Raw genomic sequence first — 27872 nt, forward strand, 5'->3', positions numbered from 1 at the left:
CAGATATGGCAGTTTGGTCAGTGGCCCTCATGTTGTGATACTGACACACAAGCCCCCCTTTTAGTGTCTGAATGCAATGCACTGTCAGAAAGTCCTCTTAGGGTAGGATGGAGGGGTTGTGCTTGGGTCAAACATATACAGGACTTTAACCTAGGAGACAGATGTTTGTGTCCCATGGGAAACCCTAAATTGACGGTGAGTTCTTTTTAACTATTTAACGTGTAATACACATTAAGTTACTTATGTAAATGGAGTTCCATAACAAATGTTGATATTTAACCCAAACCATGACCTTTTCTCTCAACCTAACCAAGTAGTTTTGTTGCTTTAACCTAAGTTTCCTGTGAATATACAGTACAGGCCAAAAGTTTGGACACACCTTCTCATTCAATGCGTTTTCTTTATTTTCATGACTATTTACATTGTAGATTCTCACTGAAGGCATCAAAACTATGAATAAACACATGTGGAGTTATGTACTTAACAAAAAAAGGTGAAATAACTGAAAACATGTTTTATATTCTAGTTTCTTCAAAATAGCCACCCTTTGCTCTGATTACTGCTTTGCACACTCTTGGCATTCTCTCCATGAGCTTCAAGAGGTAGTCACCTGAAATGGTTTTCCAACAGTCTTGAAGGAGTTCCCAGAGGTGTTTAGCACTTGTTGGCCCCTTTGCCTTCACTCTGCGGTCCAGCTCACCCCAAACCATCTGGATTGGGTTCAGGTCCGGTGACTGTGGAGGCCAGGTCATCTGCCGCAGCACTCCATCACTCTCCTTCTTGGTCAAATAGCCCTTACACAGCCTGGAGGTGTGTTTGGGGTCATTGTCCTGTTGAAAAATAAATGATCGTCCAACTAAACGCAAACCGGATGGGATGGCATGTCGCTGCAGGATGCTGTGGTAGCCATGCTGGTTCAGTGTGCCTTCAATTTTGAATAAATCCCCAACAGTGTCACCAGCAAAACACCCCCACACCATCACACCTCCTCCTCCATGCTTCACAGTGGGAACCAGGCATGTGGAATCCATCCGTTCACCTTTTCTGCGTCTCACAAAGACACGGCGGTTGGAACCAAAGATCTCAAATTTGGACTCATCAGACCAAAGCACAGATTTCCACTGGTCTAATGTCCATTCCTTGTGTTTCTTGGCCCAAACAAATCTCTTCTGCTTGTTGCCTCTCCTTAGCAGTGGTTTCCTAGCAGCTATTTGACCATGAAGGCCTGATTGGCGCAGTCTCCTCTTAACAGTTGTTCTAGAGATGGGTCTGCTGCTAGAACTCTGTGTGGCATTCATCTGGTCTCTGATCTGAGCTGCTGTTAACTTGCGATTTCTGAGGCTGGTGACTCGGATGAACTTATCCTCAGAAGCAGAGGTGACTCTTGGTCTTCCTTTCCTGGGTCGGTCCTCATGTGTGCCAGTTTCGTTGTAGCGCTTGATGGTTTTTGCGACTCCACTTGGGGACACATTTAAAGTTTTTGCAATTTTCCGGACTGACTGATCTTCATTTCTTAAAGTAATGATGGCCACTCGTTTTTCTTTAGTTAGCTGATTGGTTCTTGCCATAATATGAATTTTAACAGTTGTCCAATAGGGCTGTCGGCTGTGTATTAACCTGACTTCTGCACAACACAACTGATGGTCCCAACCCCATTGATAAAGCAAGAAATTCCACTAATTAACCCTGATAAGGCACACCTGTGAAGTGAAAACCATTTCAGGTGACTACCTCTTGAAGCTCATGGAGAGAATGCCAAGAGTGTGCAAAGCAGTAATCAGAGCAAAGGGTGGCTATTTTGAAGAAACTAGAATATAAAACATGTTTTCAGTTATTTCACCTTTTTTTGTTTAGTACATAACTCCACATGTGTTCATTCATAGTTTTGATGCCTTCAGTGAGAATCTACAACGTAAATAGTCATGAAAATAAAGAAAACGCATTGAATGAGAAGGTGTGTCCAAACTTTTGGCCTGTACTGTATATATATATATATTTAAAGGCACATGAAAGTAAATGTTTCCCACAAGATGAGAATTCAGTCAAGAATCAAAGAAGAATTTCTCTATAAACACAGACATGACAAAAATGAACCATCAAAGACAAAGACGAGATGCCTGTTTTTTTCCACAGACAGTAGCATCAATAGACCAGCAGGCGTTTCAGCCTAAAGTCATGCTCAAATCCAGAGCACATACTGGTTGTATTTATCTATCTATCCATTATCTATACCTGCTTATCCATTGCATGCCCGTAGGAGGCTGGAGCCTCTCCCAGCTGGCATTGGGCGTTATACAGTACATACCAATCTATACAAAAGATGTTTTTCCCAGTCAGTTCATCAAATGTAACTCACACAGTCCATTTATATTGAGAGGAAATTTTAGTTAGTAACGCACTTCCAAAAGAAGAACAATCAGAAGTGACTGTTTACATGCACAGTAATATTCCACATTCCAAATATACTGCAAATTTGATACAAGTCATGTAAGTAGCATACCCGTAAGTGCTAATAGCGTAGGCAACTGGACTTGCTTGCGTTTCTTGAAGACGTTTCGCCTCTCATCCAAGAAGCTTCTTCAGTTCTAAATGACTGGTACGAAGTTGCAGGCTATAAACCCTGTGTGGGTGGGAACCCTTGAGGAGTCGTCGGGGTCACGTGAGCTCTTAGTTTCAGAGTCGTTAATGAAGAAACGCAAGCAAGTCCAGTTGCCTAAGCTATTAGCACTTACGATTACCGTGACCTGGATGAAGAATCTTCACGGATAAGCAGCATACCATTTGGATATTCCAAATTAAGCCTTTTACCAAATGTAACATTTTCTGATGTGACATGTGGGATATGCCAGTATTATAAGGGTTTAAGATGCATTCTTTGGACATGTATACACTGCATTTGTTATACACCTCTCAGTTGAGCTTTTTAAGTCAGTTTGCGACACATGTGCGTCAATGTGTTGTACACAAACCAACTCATCAACAGTTTAGTAGTTTGAGGTTGAGATGCATGCCCAAATGAAAAGCCCACATTTTTGGTCAAAAAAGAAACACACCTACTCATAAACTTGCATATCAACAGGTTTTTGGATACCAACCTTTTCAAGAAGGTCGTTGAGGGAATGAGAGAAGGAGGCTGTGTTCGCACTCAAACAAGTCCACGGAAGTCTTGAAAAATAAGGTTTTGATGCAAAGAAGCAAATGACAACCAATCCAGCCACTTTTCTATATTTGGAAATGATAAACAGTAAATTGTAATATTCGTGGAATGATCATTTTCATTAGCCATGTAAACAGCTTAGTCGGAATATTGTCTTTTTTGGAATGAGGGCAAAAAACTGAATACATTGTACATGTCTGTGTAACTGTTGATGCAGCAGAGGTTGAGTTATGCAGATTTTTTTATTTAAATCCCAATGGTTAAATATCCCAAGGTGACTTTGATGAACTCATCAGGGTTCATTTGTCATATTTTAATGTGCTCTCACCAGAGACATACTGTCCGTCATACCATCTCTCACCAGACTCTTGTACTCATTTTGTAGTGTGCTGGCTTAATCTACATTTTTTGTCACTACACTACTTTTTCCAATTATCTGAACACAGTATATACTGAAAACCTGTTTAAGCTTAACCTGAAGTTGGGACACTGCTGTCATATTGTCTATAAAAAGCTTGACTTTTATTTTGTATGTCTTCAGAAAACCTTTTCTGTTAGCGTCAAGTAAACAGTCTTTAAGTAAATCTGTAAAGGAATCCTGGGAAATGTAGGAAAGTAGTAACTGAAGCAGAAGAAGTGAGGCAGGTTGAGGTTGTTGATGAAAATTAAAAAGGGAACTACAATAGGTCATCAATAAAAAAAAAACTTTTTGAAAACACTGATCTTTACGGACTGATTAGATGCACCAGTGTTAAGCTAAATGTTGGTATGAAGCACCACGGTGAACCATGAGCAACAATAAATGAAACTCCACTGTATGTGCTGTAGCTTATGTATAGTGGGCATCACTTTGTGCATAAAGGCAACAGAGAAAAAAGCAGGAGAGACTAAAAACAATGCCATAAAGGTTGAGAGTTAGAAGGGCGACAGAAGCAGATGAAAGAAAGAATTTGAAACGAGAGGCATCAAAGAGGAAAAAGTGAAGCCAAAAGAAGAGCAGGAGAGTGGAGAGGAGGCGGACAGGAAGAGGAATAGTTGGGGAGAACAGAGCAGGAGGAGGACAGATGAGGTGGGGTTAAGAGTGATAAAGTAGGAGAAAAATTGTTTCCAAGAAAGGATTAGAAATAGATAAGAAGAGAAGAAAAAAAAGATGAGGTATTAAAAAAAGAAACGACAGGTAAGAATGAACTTAATGGTGAAAGGCAGAGAAGATAACAGAAAGAATAATGGGAGTAAAGAGGAGAAGAATGGAGGTCAGGAGGAGAGAGGGAGCAGAATGGAGGAGGAGGACAGGAGCGGCTGGTGAATTGACATGACGTCTGTGGGCGGGAATCAAAGCAGCGACAGGAAGCCTTTTAGCACCAAGAGCAGCACAGAGTATGTTTCTGTGTGCGTGTGTACATGTGTGTGTGTAGTTACAGGTTTGGGTACGTATGTGTGTCCTCATAAAAAATGATAAAGGAGCCGAGGCCTGAGGAGGCCCAGATTGCTTTGAAAAGGCCGACTCGGTGCCGTCACTTTGTTCTTCCAACAAAATGATGATAATAGTCTTCCTTAGAAACACACACACACACACACACACACATGCACGCACCATACACTCACCAGTCCATATCATTTGGGGACTCGCTGTGATGTGGGTCTCCATGGAAACGGCAACAACTTGAAGCTCGTTGATGTATAATGACAGTGAGCATAGCACCTTAGGTGAAAGAGAGTGGGGAGGGAAAGAGAAACAGAGGGAGGAAGAAGGAGAAACACAACAGAGCTTAGAAAGGAGAAGGAATCCTTGGTGAGAGTTAACATGTGGTCCATGATATTAAAGCTACATTCTGGAGTTGCAGTTTTGACTCATTGTAATTTTGCTGTTAGTCTCTGCTGGAGCACATACTCAACCCAATGATGTAAATGAAGTTAATATCCTGCAACATTTGCATATAAATTAATCTCTGTCTTTCTACTTTGCATTTCTAAATGATGTGAAAGAACAGTAATTCAACCGAGAGCTGGAGTTAATTGACACCTTTTACTGTGAGCTGTTCTAAATTTCCAGAAGGTTCTCGAGAAAAACATATGTTTTTTTCTTTAATAGACATTTTTGCTTTGTTGAACCTGGAATTTAACAGCTAGTTAGTGATAATGAGTCAAAGACAAGAATTCTGAATAAGTAAACTCAGAAGTCCTAACTTTGGAAATTACATAAGAAGTGTTTTCTTATTTTCCAGATCAGTCCTATGAAGCTGATACTAGGGCTGTAGTCTCCTGGTCGACTAGTCGATTATTTGGTCGCTATGCTCTCATCCGACCAAATTCACATTGGTCGAATAATCGCCGTATTACTTTAATAAGGAGAAAAGTGCTACATCAATAGCTTTCCAGGATTAATCCATTATTTCCTGCGGCGGGGGGACAGGCTAAGTTACCTGTGAAAACTTGTTGACAGAAAGTTGGACTCGCACCCTCATGCTCAGCGTCACGGTGACGCAGACCTCCTGTCAGTTTCTGTAAGCTGAGACCATTTCCCTCAGTGGAAACAAAGCTTGTATTTACTTGTATTTCACAGATAAGATAATAATAATAAATTGTGAAGAAAGTAAAGCCTCCACTAAAATAGCATTTTAAGTTGTGTGTGCGATTTATCCTTCAGGGATTTATACTTCGGGATTTATCCTGGCTTCATATGAGCAGAGGAAATCTCCGCTCGTCGCAAGGCTAATGTATACCATGTAAAATGCCATAGGCTGGCGCTAATAACGTTAGCATGTTATATTTGTTTGGAAAACGTGTTTAGTATAAGACAGTTGTTTTGTCGGCGAATGTTGTGAGTTGTAATGGAGCCAAATTATGAGCCGTTACCTTTGATTAATGTTGCTGTTGTCCCTGGTTTCGTATGAGAAGAGGAAAAGATCGCAAGACGCTAGGCTAATTTATACAATGTAAAATGCCATAGACTTGTGCTAATAACGTTAGCATGTTGTATTGGTGGGGGAAATGTGTCCAGTGTTTGTCTGTCAGTTCTGCGATTTATAGTGAAGCCAGTTTGCGTACTTGTGTTTGAAATTGTCTCTATTAAGCCAGGTTTAATGTGTGTTTTGAATCAACTGTATAAATAAAACTGAACCCTGTTAAAACTCTCAAACTCTGTATGAAGACAATAAACCAATAGTCAAATATTCACATTGAACAGCCAAATCCGATTCAACTGACATAATTTTGACTTGAGTGCAGCCCTAGTTATCACCTTTTAGAATTGAATCATTTAGCATTTGCATTCATTTAGAGCCGTGATACTTTCCACTGAATGTCTATCCAAAGTCTTATTTTCTCTGCATGGTACCAGCATGGCTCGACTTGATTCAACTCAGTTGGTACCGTACTTTTTTGGTACCGTACAATTGTGGATTCTACCTGTCACCAGATACTTTTTTTGGTACCATTTTGTTTGAGGTTTGAAACGAGCTGAGCTGATAGCAGTAGGTGAAGCCAATGACTGTATACAAAGATGGACAGCATGTCTCCACTTACTCCCAATGTACAAAAATCCAAAACATCCCCAACACATCCACAGCCCATTTGTGCTGGTGATGTCATTTCAAGCCAGAGTCTGGGCGGCAGCAATCTCTGGGGTATTGAGGTTCCACTTATATACCTGTGCGACCAATCGTGAGCAGTGCCATTGATTGCGAATATACCAGTTATAACCAAACTTATTAGAAAAACAAACTCTTAAGCATAATCCAGTGTGGCAAGAACTACCTCAGATGACACAGACCATCTTTGAGAAAAATTTATTGAATATGTACTTTTTTCTTATAGTTTGACCCTTGCCCCATCCACTAACATGAAGTTCGTAGGGCTTGCACTACAGACAGCCACAAGGGGGCGATCAAGATGTTTAGGCTTCACTACTGGGAAGTTGTCATGTTGTCCTTCTTTAAATACAGTCCACAGATGAAGCTAAAACACTGCAGACCACTGATTGGTCACTAGATTGGTTAGATCAGAGAGAATTGTCACTCGCACGACACAAGACACCATGCAGAGAAATTTTTTATTAAGCCAAGCTACCATCAATAGCAACTGCAAATTCTTTATTTTTTTTTTATTTTTATTTTTTTTATTTATTTACTCAACCCAGATTTTTTTTAAAAAAAATGGCCAACTGCAAAACCACTTCATAGTCTACTGACAGTCATTCCTTTCTTGCCGATTAAAGGATCAAGCAAGAGCTGTATGGAGCAACTCATGCTGTGTCGTGTTGAGAATGATGTCACTGCAGTTTCACGTCACTATGACAGTAAGCTGAGAATCCTGCTTACAAAAATTGAGAAAAGCATCAGGTTGCAAAAATTAGTTGCACAGAATCAAGTTAAGCTGAACCATGCAGTGGAGATGATGCACAGTATCCACTCCAGCTTCTCTATAGCTGCAGACAAAAGCTCTTTCAGGCAAAGACTGATAATCGTGTCTCTACTCCGAGACTATTTTAGTGCGTTTATGACAACAGGGGGAGATGGAGTCATGGGGATTCTTCATCACATTCCTGAAGAAGGTGTTATCCTTGATTTAGTGTTTCACGTGTGTGTGTGTGTGTGTGTGTGTGTGTGTGTGTGTGTGTATGTGTGAGTGTATATTAGCTCTCAGTGAGCAGTTAGCACTCGATTTTCAACCAGCTTTGGATCATAACAATGTGTAAATGAAATGTGGTAAACAATAAACATCCCTCCATCTTACCAGAGCCCAGATCTCTCTGCTCATCTTCCCCACTAAGATTTGCTCAGACTTTTGCTGGCTCTAAAGCTGTTGCTTGTACTAAAAATGGTGTGTCCACATTTCCATACGTCCACCACCACAGACACAACAAGTATAGAGAAGTGAGGCAGAGTAACTTTTAGCAAATATAACCTGCTATAGCAGGCTCAGTTTTAAAGCTACACTGACTATACAGGTGTCATATTAAACTAGAGGACCTAAGGCATCCTTTAGTATCAACCATGTTATCCTCTCATGTCAGAGAGGGGCCAAAATAATGCTCCAAATTTACGCTAACTTTTGCAGAGGGAAAAAGGAACTGCCATTTTTCAAAATTATTTCTGCACACTGCGTCCCCTAGTCTTTCAATTACATAAACTGGGCATGACTGAGGAAAACTGAGAATTGATAGATATATACTCTTCACACTTTCTCAGTTCTGTACACAATTTGACTAATATTTGATAAAGTAGTATTTTTTCAGTCATGATTTGATCTTATGATGTTTTCTCTAATCATTCATTGGAGGTCAATTTTTGGCCAAAAAAATAAATGTACATATATATATATATATATATATATATATATATAAATAAAGATTAATTGGATTATAATATATGTAGAGGGGGCCGACTTTGGGAAATGTTGTCCCCCTGTCCATGTTTCCTAATGGCTGGCCTGGGTAAAACTAAGCAGTGAATATGAACCTACATTTGGTTACTTGGTTCATATTTCTCACCTAAAATGTTTTCATAAACATATTTAGGCTCACTGTTTCACTGTAATTCAAGAGCTTCTGTTACCCTATCTGTTTTCCTGGGTAAAATTAGCCAAGCTTGGATTACGTTATCCAGCGGGAGCGTTTAGTGGTCCAGTGCAGCACAGTGCATTCTGGTAGTTGTAGGTTTCCCACCTCTTGAACGAAAGCAAATGCCACAGCTCTTTGCCTCTGTTTTCTCTGGTCATGTAGCACCAATTCCAAAAGTATTTTGCATCTTTCCACTGCATAGGCAGCCTAGTTTCATGAAAAGACCATCTTTCCAGCTGTGAAATATTTGCTTATTTTGTATAAATGTATGAATTAATGTGATCTTTCAAAAAAATCAGAAGATACCATTAAGTTGCACAATTTCAAAAACTTTACTCCAGTTTAATTTTTTTGGTTCAAAAATATACAGACACAGAATTCAAATACGCAATAATCAAAAACTGTATTCAAAGTTAATGAGCTCATTTTGGTTCTAAAATTGGGTCAAGTCAAAATAAGCTCTCTCACGTTAAACCAGTAACATTCAACATGTGAAACTCAGACTTCAACACCCAGGATGTCAATCGTAAGCAGCTGAGCTTGATGGTTTTCAAAGTAAAATAAATTAAGTAAAGTATATCAATGCTTTATATTCAAAAGTACTTAAATATCAACATCAGGTTTTCAGTAGTGATTTCCCAAATTCCCAGTTCAGATCTGTTTGGCCTTTATTTGCTTCCATGGTCCACTCAGAAAAAGAAAGAAACATAACTATATCAAACCTTAAATATTTGTTGTATGTTTCCAGTTGTTTTCCAAACTGAATTAAAAACCTGGCTAATGCTGCATTTGAAACATTATTGCTGCCATCCTAATATGTCACTTTCCATTCTGCAGGTAATGAGCCGTCGCCGCTGGGCACGGTGGAGAGCTACAACCCAGTGAAGCGGCGCTGGGAGTATGTGGCGCCCATGCCAACCGCACGCTGCTCCTCTGCCCTGCTGCAGATGACCAGCATGCTCTTTGTCATCGGTGGAGTTGCCCAGGGACCCAGTGATGCTGTGGAAGCCCTCTGCTTACCAGAAACAGTCTGACACATGCACACATGCAAAGACGCAGGAGTGCACACCGGCATTGATAATTATTCATGTATGTGCAAAAACACATGAATTGGATCCACAGATCGTATTTAGATACTTTTCTACCTTTATGTCCAAATGATGGATTCCTTGTGCGCTGGGATGAAGGAAACTGTTTTTGACATTCAACAAGCATTTTTAACTGCAGAGACAGTTTGTGACAGAGCTGGATGAATACAAGATGAAGGGCGTTCAAGCCGCCTGCTGTGACTGGCAAGGACAGAAAACTGATAGCTTTTCTACGCTGGGCAAATCAGAGGAAGGAGAAAATGAGCAAAAAACAGACACACACACATAGTGTCTGAAGAAACAACACGCCTTTGAACTGTTGAGCATTTTTCAGAATAAAAGCAGGGTACTTTTCTGGATATTAAAGGAAGATAGGGCCATATCTGTATCTTTTCTTTGCGGCAGCGTCGCTCTCCTCTGCTGCTGCGACAGCGAGCTCGGACACTTTTCTATGACTTTAGAAACAACAGATGAGTTTTAGACAGTGACGTTCTGGGAATGTGAATGTCTGTTTTGGTTGTTCTCTTTTCGTTGAAGTGTTTGTTGTTATGTGTGAGAGTTAGCACTGCTAGCAAGCGCTACCACAGTGTCAACAACAGTGGCCCTTAACATGCGTTCACACCGCAAGCAACCCAAGAAACTGCAAATCAGAGGCCCATCCTTTTTCTACAACCAGTGACGTGCTGGCTGACGTCGACCACAGTCATTGTGTTTCCTTTATGTGTTGTGGCAGAAAAGCTGACTGTGGTCTAAGTTGTCAGCACCTCGCTTTGCTACATATTTATCCACCTCGGCTACATTAGCATCACCGTAATCAATCCCAATCAATCACCAAGGCTCAAACTGTCCTTCATACTGTAGCACAAGGATGTAGTTGCTCGTGGAGTGAATGCAGGGTTACTCATACCTGCTGCACTGAAGCATCCCGACAGATAAATAATAATCTCAACGTCAGCCTCCTTACATATTACATGTCCCTTGAGTTTTATGATGGATAGTCGTACTTTGTATTCTTTACCTCAAGTTGATATCGGTCAGATGGTGGATAAAACAGGAAGAGAATCTTGTGGTGATGATACCTGGGCAACATTTTGAGGCAATTTTGTTACTCTAGATTTGTCCAACCCAAGTGTAGTAGGCTATCATGAGCATAGTTTTGCATAACCAGTCCTGATCTCTTTTGAGTGTAAAAAAGTCCATACCTATAGGCTTAAAAAGGACTGAAAGGTTTGTAGCTTGTTCAGGAAGGGAGCCGAGGTTAAGCAAATCATATAAAAATACCCATAGAAACTTCTGAAATCATGCAGCATATTCCACTTCATTACTATTGGTCTGTATGTTCAGTACGTCACTTTGTCAGTGAATTGCTAAATATGCTAGTTTTTGTGCAGCTTTGAAGTGAAAGCATAGCACAGAAGCTATCAGTTTTGGGCAAGGTAGTTGAAAAATGTAGTCAATTAGATTACATATTACTCATTATATTACTTCATCATCAAGAGTAATTAGATCCTTTACCTCGCTCAGCTTTTAAATAACTCCAACGTTTCCACACCCACACGTCACATCATCTGTACGTAATGTGTAGAAATAGAAAACAAGATATTGTGGTTTATCAAGGATTTTTTTCACTGATCACCAACAGCTAGCTTAACCTCGCAGAGTGAGGGGTTGCATGGTGAAGCTGCCCTCCATCAATGAACAAAACCCAGGTGACTCCTGGATGTGGGCTCACCTGTGGCTAACATTAGCTAGCTAGCAAAGAATTCACATCATGTAAGTAAAACAAATTTGGAGTTACTGAGAAACGCATCTCGTCTCGTCTGTTGGTAGGAGCTAGCCGAAATCCAACAGGGGTGCCATGCCATTTTTCTGACAGCTCATAACTCCGAAGCCCCAGTAGTCTGACAAATGTCCCATTGGACTGAAAGGACCTCTGTCCAACAGCCTGGTATTCTGAAAACAAATGCTCATCACTCGGATGGCCCATTGCTCTGAAAATAGGCTACACATGCTCTAAAACAGAAGAACATGACTAATTATAATGCAGAATGGCGCCATTGGACCTTTTAACTATGGCGAAGGCATGTCACACCTCACTCTGCCCCTGATTGGCTTACCATGGTATTCTTACCATAACCAATCTCAGTCCTCATGCCTCACTCAACCAACTAAGGCTATGAGTGAAAGCCTATCAGAGGCAGAGTAGGGCAGGAGAAGTCTTTACTATACTAGAAAGGTTAGTGCACAATGATTAACCTTGTGCTTTGGAGAAACAGCCCTATAGTTTTATAGTTTGTGGGATATGCTGTCGGACAAATAGGCTTTGGGTCCAATGGGGCCAAGTTAATATGTGAAATGATGTCAACTCTCCATCAAACTCCTGGTAAATCAGCCAACAAAGTATAGTTTGGACAAGTAAATTGTCATTGCTATCTATCTAATTGTTACTGAAAAAGTAACACATTACTGTAATGCATTACTAAGTAACTGCTGCCTGAAACTGTTAGCCATGTTGCATAAAAACTATGTGCAACATACTGTATGTACAGATTGATATCAAAGAATTATGCTAGGAGTGCTTTGAGCAGTTTCTATGGATGTGTTGGCATGACTCATGGAATCACTCATAACTTATATGAATCCAAGTCGACAGCAGCTGCTACAGACTTTGTCAGAGCCACCTTTTAGTCATAGGGTGGGTGAGCAACTGATGCTCAAAAGACAGCTGGAGATTTTGTTTGTTTGGGTTGAAATGAGACTTTGTGTACCAGAGTTGGGGATGAAAGATGATGGGGGGAGCTGCAGTGCAGAATGTTTTGTGACAGATCCAGTGACTTGTGGACAGCGGACGAGGTCGGGCTGGAGACAAAGGAATTACCCAGTGCAGTGTTCTGCTGTGTGGCAAGCAGCCTCTGTTGGTCTTTCTTATCCTGCCATACTGGTAGCATTTGCCCTATTCCTCCTCCTCGCTGCGTGGAGGATACAGGCAGTGATATTTGCCATGATGACATTTCAAATGTTTTTTGCCAGAGTTTATTTGATGACTAGATGATTAAAGGTAGTGTGCTAAACAAAAGAGAAATGAGCCTGAGATTGGAAATGGGAAATGAAATCCAGATTGAATCAACAGATACGATGGCTAATTCAAAGATGATGGTTTGTTTCAGCACTCTAACACATAAGAAGTTGAGATACAGGCCTGCAGCCTTATTGCATCATTTAGAGACGACATTTATCTGGTTCATCCAAACTATTTTAAATTACCTGGTAAATATTGCAGGTGCTTGAGAAATAGAATGAGCCATTTTGTCTCCCAGTACATGAAACTATTTGAAAAGGTGTACATGCTTTTAAACATGTAGAAAGATGAGAGAGAAAACGACTGTAGATAAATTAGAGACACAAATAAAAACCATACAGGAAGAGGCAGCTAGCTCTGACCCCCAATATAAGCAGTGTTTCTGATCCACACACACACACACACCCACACACGTCTTGCCCCACTTCATATACATTTCTGGTCGGCACCCTGGCACATCTTGTTAACAGAGTCAGACATCTATTGCTGTGCAAGAGCACTGAAGCTGCTGGAGCTCAGATGAGATGCCAGTTGACAGTTGGTTATTTCTGGTGCTGCATTGTGTGCATCTAATTGAGTGTGTTAGGTATAAGCCACTCACATATGTATGCGTGAGCACACACAAACACACACTCCAGCTTGTAGGCAGAGCCGAGCACAGACCTTCAGGAGTGCAGGAATGCAGTCAGTCAGTGACGACTTGTAGGCGATCTGTTTTAATGTTTAGCGATTTTAACTTGCACAAATCTCAGATAAATGACCAATGAGTCACACAGACAAGCCCCTGCACTCTCGCTGCTACTGGGGGATGGAGATGGAGGGTGGCAGGTTAACAAGGGGCGTGCAATTTGGTCATTTTGTTAACATCCCTCCTAAAATAACCTGTGGCTCCCACAGTTTTATCTGGCTACAATTACAAATGCTTGGAGAGAACACAAAGATCATTTTGTCTGTAAACAGCTCCTCTGGTTGGGGACTGTGGCCCTCCACTCCATCCAACTCTGATGAGCCTACTTGAATCAACTGCAGTTTGTGAGAGTGTGTGTGAGAGAGATAAATCACATGTCTATTTTTTGCCATGGATATATCGCGAAAAGTGGATGAGGTTTGGCAAAATGGCTAAAATGGTATTTGCATGTGACTTGCTCATGCAGCACAAACAGCTAAAGGTTATTACAGAAGAAGTAATAATTGGCCTTATGTGCTGTCTGTGGTATTTGACAGATGCTTCTTTAATGGGGCCACGGGGGATTTTTTTGTTTTGTTTTCTTTTTTCAGCCAACAGGGAGAATTGGCAACAAGTCAAATATTGCCGCACTTGATCTTAAAGGTAAAGTGTGTAGGATTTAGGGGGATATTTTGTCAGAAATGGAATGTTAATAAGTACTTTTTTCTTCAGTGTATGAGCACCTAAAATTAAGAATCATGTTTTCATTATCTTAGAATAAGCTGTGGATCCTTGTCAAAGGGAAGTCACCATGATCACCACCATGTTTCTACAGTAGCTCAGAACAGACAAACCAAACACTGGTTCCATGAGTTGAAAAGATGCTGTTTTGTGAGTGTTTTTACCGATTGAAGTCATCGTAAATGAAGAGACCTCTGCGGATAATTCATTTCCCAGTGAAAATCTCCTAGACATCTGGATCTTAGGTTATCAGAGAAAAAAATTGATCACATATTAGCATGTGCTGGGCAAACCGCCTGTCTCAGACATACCAAACAGCACAAGAAAAGCACTGATTTGCATGTGAAACTGCTTAATTTAATGTTTTTATGAGTTTAAATCACATTGTCCATATGTTTCGGAGAGGAAGAGACCTCTGTAGATAAGATAAGAACATTAAAAGAATTCTAGCCAGGAGAAGTTTCAGCTAGCTGGTTGCTAAATCCCCCCAAATCCCCTTAAATGTTACACACTGAACCTTTAAAGCTGCATTAGCAGATTTTTTATGGCCACTTGGGGGCGGCAGAGCAAGCTGTAAACATTATATCAACATAACACCATAAGTTGTTATAATAGTTGATAATGAACTGTTGCTTACACATTTAGCACTCCAGGAGCAACTTCCTGAGGAATGTTAGTCTAATATATACTTGCTTTAACCTCTTTGGTCTCCACCAGCTTCTGAGGAAATGCTCCACTGTGTTCATCAGCTAAATTTCTGTCTTTTCTCGGAAACAAGGTTGACGAAAGCTAGGAGACTGAACTGAAATAGTAAACTTTTGGCCTGTAAAATCAAAACTAAGAGCTGAAAGATGCAAAAATGCTTTGGGCTGAGGACAACTGCAGTCGGATGAAAAACCATCCCACATATTATTTTATATGTGCGGCTGTGCTTCTACGTCTACATTCATGGTTACACTGTACGCGCACTTGTGCGATTGTGATGGCGTGTGGGCGCGTGTGAGCACGATTGTTATTATGCTTATGTGTGGGTGTGTGTGTGTGTGTGTGCAAATTCTTGACACCAAGCCACGCTCACCATCTATTATTATGTGAGTTGTCTGGAGGATGTACAATGTCTCCTGTGCAGTCTTTCAGTTTCTCCCGCTCTGCGATACAGTTTACATGGCACACTGCAGTCCCCAGGGAATTCTGGGACCTTGCCAGAGCTAGTTCTCTCTTTTTGTTGTCTGGTTTCGTTTTTTTTTAAACCTTGTCTCTTTCACTCTCTCTCTCTGACCCTGTCAGTGTCAGATTGTTTTTAGGAGAAGATGCCTCATAAATCTCAAATTTGTCTTTCAATAGAAAAGATGCCTCATAAATCTGTTTTTCTGGCTCCTGATGTGACGTACGTGTCAGGCTGTTTACTCATTGGAGTGAAATCCCTCTGCTGCCTCTGACAGCAGGGGTTGGGAGACACAGAACAAAAGAGCAGGATGCTTCAGTACAGGTAGCAGCTAATTACAGGCTGTACTTTTTTAGCAGGCCATGAGCGGATGATGCACAAGCATATGTAAATGTCTATGTAAATGTGTTCTTACAGGACGAGTTGAAAGCCAAAATGTATTGTGGACCTGCTTTCCATGACAAGAGCATTAATATGGTTTTAATTAGCATGAGTTTCTAGGTGACATTTTTCAAACCGAGTCTGAGAAATCTGTAGAACCTGAGGCGCAGGGCAATTTTACAAGCAATAAGTGCCCTAAAATTACTACACAGGTTTTAAATACCCTAAAGTACAGAGCAATGTTGACTGGCAACAAATGCGCGAGTAGGTACAACACTCATTTTCAAGCACGTTTTTATTATCCGGAGCAAACAGACGTGACTTGCATTGCCTCAAATAGTTGCCTTGTGTATCATTACCTCTCAAACATTTGTAGATACAGTACGTACCCTCTTGTCCAAGATACATTCAGGGCCCTGTTTTAGTGTAGGCACAATGTGCATGGCACGCTCTGTGCCTTAATTCACAAAAATAAGGCCCACAGACTCAGGTTCTGACAAAACAGCGGGGGTGCATTCAGCAGAGTGCAAAGAAGTGGGTGGACGATGCTGAATTTACACTGTTTTCAGTTTTATGAATTCAATGCTGAAGTGTATCTTGTGTTTGATAATGAAAAGCCTCCCCAGTTTTCTTGTCTTTTCTTTGTTTCTTTTTTTTTTTGTGCGGGCAAACTTGAACACACTTTCCTGGTGCAACAGGAAACAGTGTCAGCACCCGCAGGTAGCATAAATGTGTTACTCTTACATTAGTATACCCATGTGTTCTTGTTTTTGTTTCCTATAGTTGAAAAAAAAAAATATCAAACATCCCCTTGATTATTACTGATTGGGTAACCAGGATTAGATATAATTGTTTTTTTCTGTCAATTGTTTATGTTTGTTCATTGTTTTGCCCTTCACTTGTTTGTGTTGTGGATTGAGGTTGTGAGGTGACAGATGTGTCGTGGTGTTGTCCAGATCTGAACTGGGTTCCCCAAAGTGTTTGTCACTAGTTATGTGTTCTTGTAAAGCTTTGCTTGGGTGGATGTTGCAGCAAATATTTTTTTTAGTAGAGGTTTATACAGAAGTCTGTTTATTTTAGTCAGACGGGAAGCATAGGAACACAGTTTGTATAATACTGGGAATGAGGATATGTAATATCACTGTCTAATATATGGTTTTCAAGTAGAAAGGTCTAGAAAAGGTTATATTTAGTGAGAATAGAGGAAGGACAGAGATATATAATTGAAGCAAACAAGCTGACACACTATTTTTTTCCATTGAGTGATTTAAAAGCTTGAAGGTTTTCAGATCTAAATGGTCGAAAAAACATCAATTTCAACACAGGATAATATTTTTCATTCTGTGATTGAACTAAATGCTTCAGATAATTAATATTTTCAACCCCCCGCAGCTTGAGAACCACCGGCCTTCAAAGCTGTCTGTCGTTTTGACAAGTGTCAGAGTGAAACTAGTTTGTGCAGACATTTTGGGAAACACAAACCCAGAAATCCCTCCCCCTGTTCTAATCTCTCTTGCTGTACTGTGCTGTTTCCCTACAGTGATTGACATGGTAGAAACCTGGTAAACTGCTTTGTGGTCTCAGTGGATCAGTATTGCCATGTGCTCTGTGTGTGCAAATGTGATTTGGGAGGTTTACTGAACTTAATGGAATGTGCTGAAGGTGATAAGGAAGACAGAGAAGGAAACATAAGGAACGGTGGACTCGACTCCACTCAGATGGCGTGTGTGGGGAGGTGTAAGGCAGTGTGTGTGAAACACTGCAAAGTTAAATATATCCTTATTTATGTTATAATTATATGCTTTTGTATTTTCATCCCTGTGTAAACATTTGGTTGTAGAAACATGCATAGCCCCTTTTAGTCAGACAGACTCACCCACACACACGGTAACTCCTGCCACTTCAAACTATGCACTTACAGTGAATCGAGCCCATACAGCGCTGACTTGACATGTGACACCAACAACGATTAGACTCAGTTACAGTATGACTCCTGTACTGAGACCACATACAGTATATTCAACGACATAGCATAAGTATAAATAACAGAAACAAATAAAAACAACACATACTTACAATTTTATACAATATGTTCTGTATCGCAGTTAGGTTATGTTCACTGAGACAAATAAAATTCTGTTTCAGTTGTTTTACAGCAATGTTGGTAGAACACAAAGTTTACACATGACGATAGGTTTACTTCTCATGAGGTGTACAACAGCTATATAATGTCCTCTGTGGCTTAGGATGGTGCTTTCTACAGTCTGAGAAAACAACTTTGTTTATATCATTAGAGTTACTTTGGCTTGGGGTTGAGAAATAACATTTTTATTATAAAGCATGTGTTACAAACTGAGGGCATTGAGATTAAAAGATGTGAGCCTTTGGTAGTGGTGGTGGTGGTGGTTGGGGACGGGGGGGGTGGGGGGGGGGGGGTGACTGAGAGACATTATTAAAGTCCCCATGAAACACTTAGCTGTGTATTACCCATTGAAATAGAATAGTCAAGTGATGTACAGTAACAAGAGGGATCAAATCCTTGGCACTGGATTGGACCGCTAAAAATGGGCAGTGGACCGTTGGCTCCACACAAACCTCCCTCACCGTTTGATCAGGACAACACATTCTTTATTTGTTATGGACTTTCCACGTCGACATATGACATGCAACGTCTCCTGGGTGGGTGCGTTGGTTGTTGACGTACAAGGACGCACTGTTACATGCGTAGTCTGTTTTTAAAATGCAGGAAATGTACAGTTTGCATACAGTCTCTTTCAAAATAAATGCAATACATCGGTACAGCACTGCAAATTGACATTTTTTTTTAGGAAGTGAACACTGGCTTCCCGGGTGGAAGTTGGTGGTTGTTGGACCCATAGACATATATATACATAGACGCCGCATCGAGCACTGAGCCGTACGTCAATGTCGCCACCATATTGGATGTGGCAAGGCTGCGCTGTAAACTAATACAAGTGAATGGACTTAATTTCATAAAGCGCCTTTCTTTAAAGAAATTTACGTTAATGCCTCTTGTTTATTCATTCACACATACACTAATATATTTGGGAAACAGTTAGGCACCAAAAACAATGTATTTGATCTTCTCAGATGGCTAAGATAAGAACTTTATTGATCCCACACAGGAGTAATTCACCTTACATCAGCTATAGAGAACAAGGTAGTGTCGAAAAACAATACACAGTAGCCTATATATAGGCCTATATATATATACAGTACAGGCCAAAAGTTTGGACACACCTTCTCATTCAATGCGTTTTCTTTATTTTCATGACTATTTACATTGTAGATTCTCACTGAAGGCATCAAAACTATGAATGAACACATGTGGAGTTATGTACTTAACAAAAAAAGGTGAAATAACTGAAAACATGTTTTATATTCTAGTTTCTTCAAAATAGCCACCCTTTGCTCTGATTACTGCTTTGCACACTCTTGGCATTCTCTCCATGAGCTTCAAGAGGTAGTCACCTGAAATGGTTTTCCAACAGTCTTGAAGGAGTTCCCAGAGGTGTTTAGCACTTGTTGGCCCCTTTGCCTTCACTCTGCGGTCCAGCTCACCCCAAACCATCTGGATTGGGTTCAGGTCCGGTGACTGTGGAGGCCAGGTCATCTGCCGCAGCACTCCATCACTCTCCTTCTTGGTCAAATAGCCCTTACACAGCCTGGAGGTGTGTTTGGGGTCATTGTCCTGTTGAAAAATAAATGATCGTCCAACTAAACGCAAACCGGATGGGATGGCATGTCGCTGCAGGATGCTGTGGTAGCCATGCTGGTTCAGTGTGCCTTCAGTTTTGAATAAATCCCCAACAGTGTCACCAGCAAAACACCCCCACACCATCACACCTCCTCCTCCATGCTTCACAGTGGGAACCAGGCATGTGGAATCCATCCGTTCACCTTTTCTGCGTCTCACAAAGACACGGCGGTTGGAACCAAAGATCTCAAATTTGGACTCATCAGACCAAAGCACAGATTTCCACTGGTCTAATGTCCATTCCTTGTGTTTCTTGGCCCAAACAAATCTCTTCTGCTTGTTGCCTCTCCTTAGCAGTGGTTTCCTAGCAGCTATTTGACCATGAAGGCCTGATTGGCGCAGTCTCCTCTTAACAGTTGTTCTAGAGATGGGTCTGCTGCTAGAACTCTGTGTGGCATTCATCTGGTCTCTGATCTGAGCTGCTGTTAACTTGCTATTTCTGAGGCTGGTGACTCGGATGAACTTATCCTCAGAAGCAGAGGTGACTCTTGGTCTTCCTTTCCTGGGTCGGTCCTCATGTGTGCCAGTTTGGTTGTAGCGCTTGATGGTTTTTGCGACTCCACTTGGGGACACATTTAAAGTTTTTGCAATTTTCCGGACTGACTGATCTTAATTTCTTAAAGTAATGATGGCCACTCGTTTTTCTTTAGTTAGCTGATTGGTTCTTGCCATAATATGAATTTTAACAGTTGTCCAATAGGGCTGTCGGCTGTGTATTAACCTGACTTCTGCACAACACAACTGATGGTCCCAACCCCATTGATAAAGCAAGAAATTCCACTAATTAACCCTGATAAGGCACACCTGTGAAGTGGAAACCATTTCAGGTGACTACCTCTTGAAGCTCATGGAGAGAATGCCAAGAGTGTGCAAAGCAGTAATCAGAGCAAAGGGTGGCTATTTTGAAGAAACTAGAATATAAAACATGTTTTCAGTTATTTCACCTTTTTTTGTTAAGTACATAACTCCACATGTGTTCATTCATAGTTTTGATGCATTCACTGAGAATCTACAATGTAAATAGTCATGAAAATAAAGAAAACGCATTGAATGAGAAGGTGTGTCCAAACTTTTGGCCTGTACTGTATATATATATATATATATATATATATAGCCAGGAAGTTTCCACTCTGAGAACAGCGTTGGAAACACAGGCAAGCGTGATCGAAGACCAGAGACCGGCTACGGCTCTGGATCGCCGGATGACGGACTTGGAGAGGTGCCATTGCCATGGATCGCCCGGCCGGGCCCGTGGGGCTGGTGCTGCTGCGTCGGGATCGCAGGAGAGGGAAGCCCCGGGGTCGTCGGAGCCTGCTCGGCAGTCACTGGGGGTGATGGCGTGCCCCCAACTCCTCTCCCCAGCATGGAGTACCGTTCTGAAGGAAGGGAAGCGCAAGCCTCAGAAGCCCCAAAAAGTGTAATTGTGTAGGATATCTGAGTCACCAAACAGCTTAATTTCAGCGCTTGCAAATCCTGCCATGAGTACGGTTAGGTTTAGTTTATATGCAAATATTTGCTATTTTTGTATCTGTCTGTCCTTTTACTGTGTCTTGTATTTTTATTGTAGGCCTACTGTAGCCTACTAGGTATACACACACACACACACACACACACATATATATATGTATACTGTGTATTGTTTTTCGGCACTACCTTGTTCTCTGTAGCTGATGTAAGGAGAATTACTCCTGTGTGGGATCAATGAAGTTCTTATCTTAGCCATCTGAGAAGATCAAATACATTGTTTTTGGTGCCCAACTGTTTCCCAAATATATTAGTGTATGTGTGAATGAATAAACAAGAGGCATTATCGTAAATTTCTTTGTAGAAAGGCGCTTTATGAAATTAAGTCCATTCACTTGTATTAGTTTACAGCGCAGCCTTGCCACATCCAATATGGCGGCGACGTTGACGTATCGCAGCAGCGGGCAAACCCACTTGATGCGGCGTCTACGTATATATGTCTATGGTTGGACCCATCCACCCAGTAGTATCTACTCGGACTTGAGCCGCCTCAACTTTTGTTGCCCCCCTGACACCGCCGGGTGCCATTAAATAATATGGCGACCAGCTGCGTATCATGCTAACGTGAAAGAATGGCTTTTTTCGTGGTGTTTGACACCGGAAGTCACTGACCAAGTGCCAGATTTCGACGACTCCGGCTGATTAGGAGGAGGGGAGGGAAAAATGAATGAATTAGACCACAGTCACATTATTTTGAAAATGAAAAAGGTCTTGCCCACTGATGTCCACACACACATCTCTTGACCCACAAATGGTACCGTGTTGGTTTTATATGACCGGTGAGGCTAGCTAGCTGCCGAAAGTCTCATTTGACTGGATAAACTTTTGTAAATGTCTCTGGGTGAAGGATGAGTCATCAGACATTTGAAACTGTTACAAAAAGAGAAAAGACATGGAATTTGATGTACAAATACTCTGATACTATTTATTTTATTTTTTTTTAACATATATCTCGCATATAACAGGAGATAAATGATCAACACTGGGAACATGTGCTTTTTAAAAATTCATGGGGACTTTAAGTTGCATTCTGGGAATTGTAGGATCCAGCATAGATCGTGCTAGTACGAGGTACTTGTTCTGCGCCACAGATGTACAAAGTTATTAGAACGCAATGTATGCCACTGGATAATCCCTCTAAGAGAGAACAAGATTAGGCTGCTGCTTGTTAACAGGAGGACGAGTGTTTTCTTTTCAATCACACACAAAGAAAGTGAAACAAGAGGGGATATGCTAGAATTACTTTTGTTATTATAATCCTCATTATACTAACAATAGTAATCTTAATAGTATTTGTTGTGGCTGTTGTAATTGATCAATGTGACACTGCAGTGGGTTCTGAAACTGTTGGTTGAGATGAGACCTGCAAAAGAGAACAAGAAGTGTATCATGATGTGCTAAAAAGTCCAGAGCAAGGCAAGACTGAAGTAGTTCATGGATGTGTTTGGATGATGTAATGTACACATGGAAAGGCTGCCTCCTCTCACCAAAGCCTGCCAGTCACACCAACGATACAATCAGTGGGTTTTCAAAATGATGAGAAGGGTTAATGCTGGGTTAAAGTTTCATCAAGAGTGGTATATGATGATGATGATTATGTTGTATGATAGACTTTTGTAAACCTAGGCTGTGATGACAACTGATCATCAATTATAACCAAGCTCCCTCATCTTTACAGCCTTACTAGAATTAACCAGAAAAGACCAAGTCAGACAATTACAGACCTCTGGATCTCCTCTGGATAGTGACTTGTAACAATTGATTAGTTTGCTGTTGTTGCTGTTGATCTAAACATCACTCTGTAAGTCTGTAAGTCTTGTACACCACAAAGTCCTCGGCAACCTACTGTAGGTTCAACTTCTGTGCTTATTCATTCTCAATGCATAATATTGCCCAGTCAAACTTGTTGTCAGACATCTCAAGTTGAATTATGACTGTAACAGAGATTGTCAAAAACAGCAAAAAGCTTGTGCTTTCCTCACTGAAGGTACTTACTGAAGTTTGGAAGTAAATGCAGAAGTCACTGCTGGAGGATCCAACATCAGCATTTTGCCAGACCCAGCACGCACCTATTGGAGTTGTTTATTTTGGTCACAATGCTAGACAGGTGATTTATTATATCAGTGATTAATTCAGGTAGGATAGATGAAGCCATTTTTTTTACCTATGCTGAGTAAAAATACAGCTAACCTTAACTATAATCCATAATGACTTGATCCTTAACAGAGCAGTGTGTAGGATTTAGGGGGCTCTATTGGCAGAAATTAATTACAGTATTTATAATTATGTTGTTATTTGTGTATAAATTCCTGAAACTAAGAATCCTTATGTTTTCCTCAGCTTAGAATGAGCCCACCTACATAGGCAGCGGGTCCTCTTCCTCGGAGCCCGCCATGTTGCACCACAATGTTTCTACAGTAGCCCACAATGGACAAACCAGACACTGGCTCTAGAGAGGGCCTTCAGAGTTTAGACGTTACCTGAAGGCCAACATAGGCTCTGTCAGCATATCCTAATACAACAGTTTGTATGCTATCTAACAAAACAGCGCCCCATGAATGACGCCGTCACGTTATGTACCTAATGTAAAGTTACGTATTTAACATAAAGTTGTATAGATATGGTTAAGGAGGAGAACATGGTGATAACGTACCTGAAAATAAATCAAAGTGTACTTGGTTTCGCACAGTCCCGAACACCAATATCTCAGCATCCCTACGTGAACTTTAGCTCAACTCTTTTACTCTTATCATTGCATTGGTCATGTGATCGTGGCCTTCCCAATTATTAGGGTTACACATGAATTACCAGCCCGTTCTCAGCATCCCAACTCATCAAATACTGTCGCTTTGTCAGTGGACATTGGCATAAGAAGACCTCGACGTCAGACATAAACGCACAGAGGCACCCTTTGTGGCAGTGTAATACACACCAGGCAGCGGCTGTTTCTGATGTAGCAGGCAACAACCATAGTACAAAGATCGAGAAAGGTCACAAGGGGCAGATTTTAGTGGAAATGGATGAGTCAAACAAACCCTGGACTTTCAACCCAGAGCCTGCCATTTGTTTCCAAAGTGAATACAAAAGTCAGTCAAGTTATTTTAATATCACATAGTGTGCCAATATGTGTTGTATACTATGACACAGGACTTTACATTACGTTAGCAACAACCGCAGGCCTATGTACTTTAAGTGAAACCATGTTTTTCCAAACCTAACCATTTGCTTTTGTTGCCTAAATTTGAGGAAATAAACCTAAAAATTAAGTGTTTTACCTCTAATGTAAATATATTTTGAAAAAGACAGCATGCATGTAGCAAGCAGAAACTGAAAGTGCGCTTTGAAAAGACAAAGTGACTAGCATAAATTGCTTCCTGGTTCCTGGTTCTCTACATGCTACACCCTTGCAAAGGGAGGGGTGAATGGAGGGTTATTCAGTTGGTTGCGATCTGCAACCTCACTGCTAGAAATCAATAAATGCTACACACTGCTCCTTTAATGTTATCGCATCGTTGTGCATTTTCTGTAATGGTCACTAACTGCTGGGCCTGGCTCAGGTGCGACCGCATCCCTGCCTCCCCCGACACTCAGGCAGTCAACATTTCCATTAAGAACATGTTTTGTTTTTTGTTTTTCATTTTCAAAGCGTTGGCTGAGTGCAGAGTGTCACCTCTCAGTTGATGGAGCTCACATGCAGCTGCAGCTACACCAGCAGCTTCTTCTCCTCTGAAGCTGCTGTTTTGGCTCGTTTCTCCTGCTCCATTCTCACACGGTTTATCAGGACTTTTTAATGTAACTTTTGTTCTTACACTGGAACAGATATTACTTTGAATTTAGCAAAGTGCAAGACTTGGCTTAAAAATAACTTAAAAGGTATAAAAAGTTAAAGTACTAGTAGATTGAAAGGCTTTTTGAAATAATCAGAAAAGTACAAATCAACTTTGTTACAGTTATGAGAATAAATGTAATTTGTTGCTTTGAAGGAAAAAGAGCCCTAAAGCATTTATTGAGATTACATGCTTACATCAGATCACTTAAGTTAGCATCTATGTAATATTTTGGTCAGTCAGTGATGATATTTGTACATGTAACTGTAGCCAGTGTCAACGTGGCTGGCAGGCTTTGGTTTCCAGACCGAGTCGTGGCTGTGACTCCAGTGCAGTAGTTCAGTGCCTATACTAAATGTGAGGTAGTGCCTCGACTATGAATCCTGTTCTACAATAAACTATTTTGACTTGCTGTCTGATTCCATATGTCCTGTGTTCTCTTTTTTTCCCATCTGAATCCAGCACCTTCTCACGGGGAAAAAGTATAGAAAAGAAAAAGAGCAGCGATAATGACAGGAAAGATACTGCAGTCTGTTTCCATGTGCCTATTTCCATGCCTGTCTCTTAAGAGGCGTATCGGGGGCTGCCATCAGAAAAATGTCACCTGATCCATAATAGATGAAGCTGACATCAAAACCCACTTCAAATGCAGCGCATGGATGAAGTGCCCCTATAGAGAGCAAGAAAAAATTAGAATAAGCATTCCTTTTCTCTCACTGGTAATATGACTCCATGGTCAGCTGCTTCTCCAAATGAATCTCCTCTCTTTTTCACAGTCTCCAAGGAAACAATCTGTCACACAGAATACAAGTCATATGAAATACAAGCTGCAGTCCGTTAACAGCCGTTATCACCATGAGTGTGATGATGCTTTCAGGGTGTTTCCTACATCTTCAGATGATCGCAAAGCATTTCAGCAAGCTTCAACATCCAGCCAACAACCAGCCAACCTTTATTACGTTTTTGTTCTAATTGAAGCTGAACGGCAGATAAAGGTTTATGCTCGCGTCATGTGGAAATTTTGAAGCAAAAATCAGACGTGGGAGTATTGAAAGAGCAGGAGGAGGCAAAGAGGTCTTAATTGACTGTTATCTAAGCTCTATCCCCTTAGTTACTGTTGCTGCACCTGTTAAGCTTTCAGTTCTCTCTTGGCATATAGCCTCAGGCCCTGATCACAGAGACAGCGTTTTAGCAGCTGGATGCGGCTTTTGTAATTGTTTTTGATGAGAATTTAGCTTTTTGCTTGCTGTTTTTGTGTTGCTATGCCCATGCGTTTCTGTGCTATAGATGGTGGGTTGAAGCACTCTGACCTTGAGTTAAAAAACTTCAACTCACGGGGGCGTCGGTGGCTTAGTGGATACGCACCCCATGTCATCTGCACTTTTTACCCATTGTTCAATCCGATGATTTGAGAGGTGGGCCCTCTGTGGTGGTTGCGACAACAAGTTTACAGTTGGTAAACAATTAAGGAGAAACCGGTTTTAGAGACTGCTGGATACCCAGAGCTATACGACTTTATAAACCGCAGTTACCATGATCTTAATAGAGAATAACAGGCGTGGAAGCATGTAACTGCAGTACTTGAAAAGACCATCATTGAGGTGAAACTCCTGAACCAACTGGTGGTACCCCTCGTGAGCCACCATCTTTTTGGCGGTCTCTTTGTGCCCAACAAACCATTTGCTGACAGCCTCTCACCCTCAACCAGTGCTAGAGAAAGTACCCTCTACCTGTCCATTTCCGGATCTAATTACTGTGAAATAAAAACAAACAAACAAACAAACAAACATATGGTAGATTGATTACATGGGTAGGTTAAGGCACGGAGGTGATGGGGTGGTTGGCAACAATGAAAAGGCGCAGCAAGCTTTTTTGTGTGTGTTTGTTTTGTTTTTACTGGTGGCATTCAACTAAAAACAAAACAAAAGCCAGGCCTCAAGCTTTGCAAGCTGCAAAATGCTTCTGGTGGGATGCAGTTTACAAGAGGTAAGCAGAATTCTCATTTTGTCAGATGAGAAACCGTCACTATGGGTCATTAGCTAACTGTCTCTGGCTGACTTTGTCATATGTACCGCTGTCTTGTTTAATAATGGAAGTTTTATAAATGAGGTTGCACTTAATGGTTAATTAATTCACCAATGCACTCAATACATAATATAGTGCTTAAGATTGAAGCGACATGTCCCAGGGAGAAAGACAGCACCCTCTCTAGTTACTGATCTACAGTCCATTTTAAGTTGATCAATACATGAGTTAGTCTACAAATCAGTGAATCGCCATTAATTTGATAAGATCAGTTGTATCAGTCATTTAGCATGATGTTCTTTTTGCTGTCTCAGATGTAAAGTCTTGCTGATTTTGTCTGTTTTGTTGGCCTCACAACTGCAGACCACGAGTAACTACACAAGCCCAGGACCTCCACTTTCAGTGCTTTCACAAGTCGTTGAAATTCGGCACTAGGGCAGTGACTTGCAGCATCAGAAACCAACAAAAAAGACGTCCTTTAACTTTGGCATGATACGCAGCCGGTTGCTGTTATAGGTCAACGGCACCCGGCAGCATCAGGGGGAAACGCGGTGGGACAAGGGCGAAAGTTAACGTGGAAAGTCCATGACCAAACGTGACAAGGTCGGAGTGAGAAATTATGTTCGTCACCTGCAAGATCGTTTGAGACCAGCAACCCTAGAAACTAATGCAATAATTGGTTTGCACAACTTAAGAATTTCTGCATAAACTGTCCTAACTCATCTTAAGGAATCTCCTCTGCATGCTTGTTGTTCTCACCAGAGTTTTAACCTGACAGCTGTTCATCATCGTAACAAACTTGTGCGGTTGTGAGGCGGATTGGAGGGATTGCCAAAATCACAGATGCAACAATGGGGCCAACTTATAGTAGTGACAGGAA

General features: G+C 41.1%; 1 protein-coding gene across 2 annotated transcripts in view; it reads left to right on the forward strand.

The window, feature by feature from the left end:
- Positions 1-18215, forward strand: part of klhdc8b (kelch domain containing 8B) — a 283831-nt gene extending 265616 nt beyond the window's left edge. For both annotated transcript variants that reach the window (XM_078170215.1, XM_033628898.2), the window contains one exon: positions 9555-18215. In XM_078170215.1, coding sequence (XP_078026341.1) covers positions 9555-9751 — 197 coding nt within the window. In that variant the 3' untranslated portion in view covers positions 9752-18215. The remainder of the gene's footprint in view (positions 1-9554) is intronic.
- The last annotated feature ends 9657 nt before the right edge of the window (positions 18216-27872 follow it).

The sequence above is a fragment of the Epinephelus lanceolatus genome, chromosome 8, assembly GCF_041903045.1.
Source record: "Epinephelus lanceolatus isolate andai-2023 chromosome 8, ASM4190304v1, whole genome shotgun sequence".
In the NCBI taxonomy this organism is placed as follows: Eukaryota; Metazoa; Chordata; class Actinopteri; order Perciformes; family Serranidae; genus Epinephelus; species Epinephelus lanceolatus.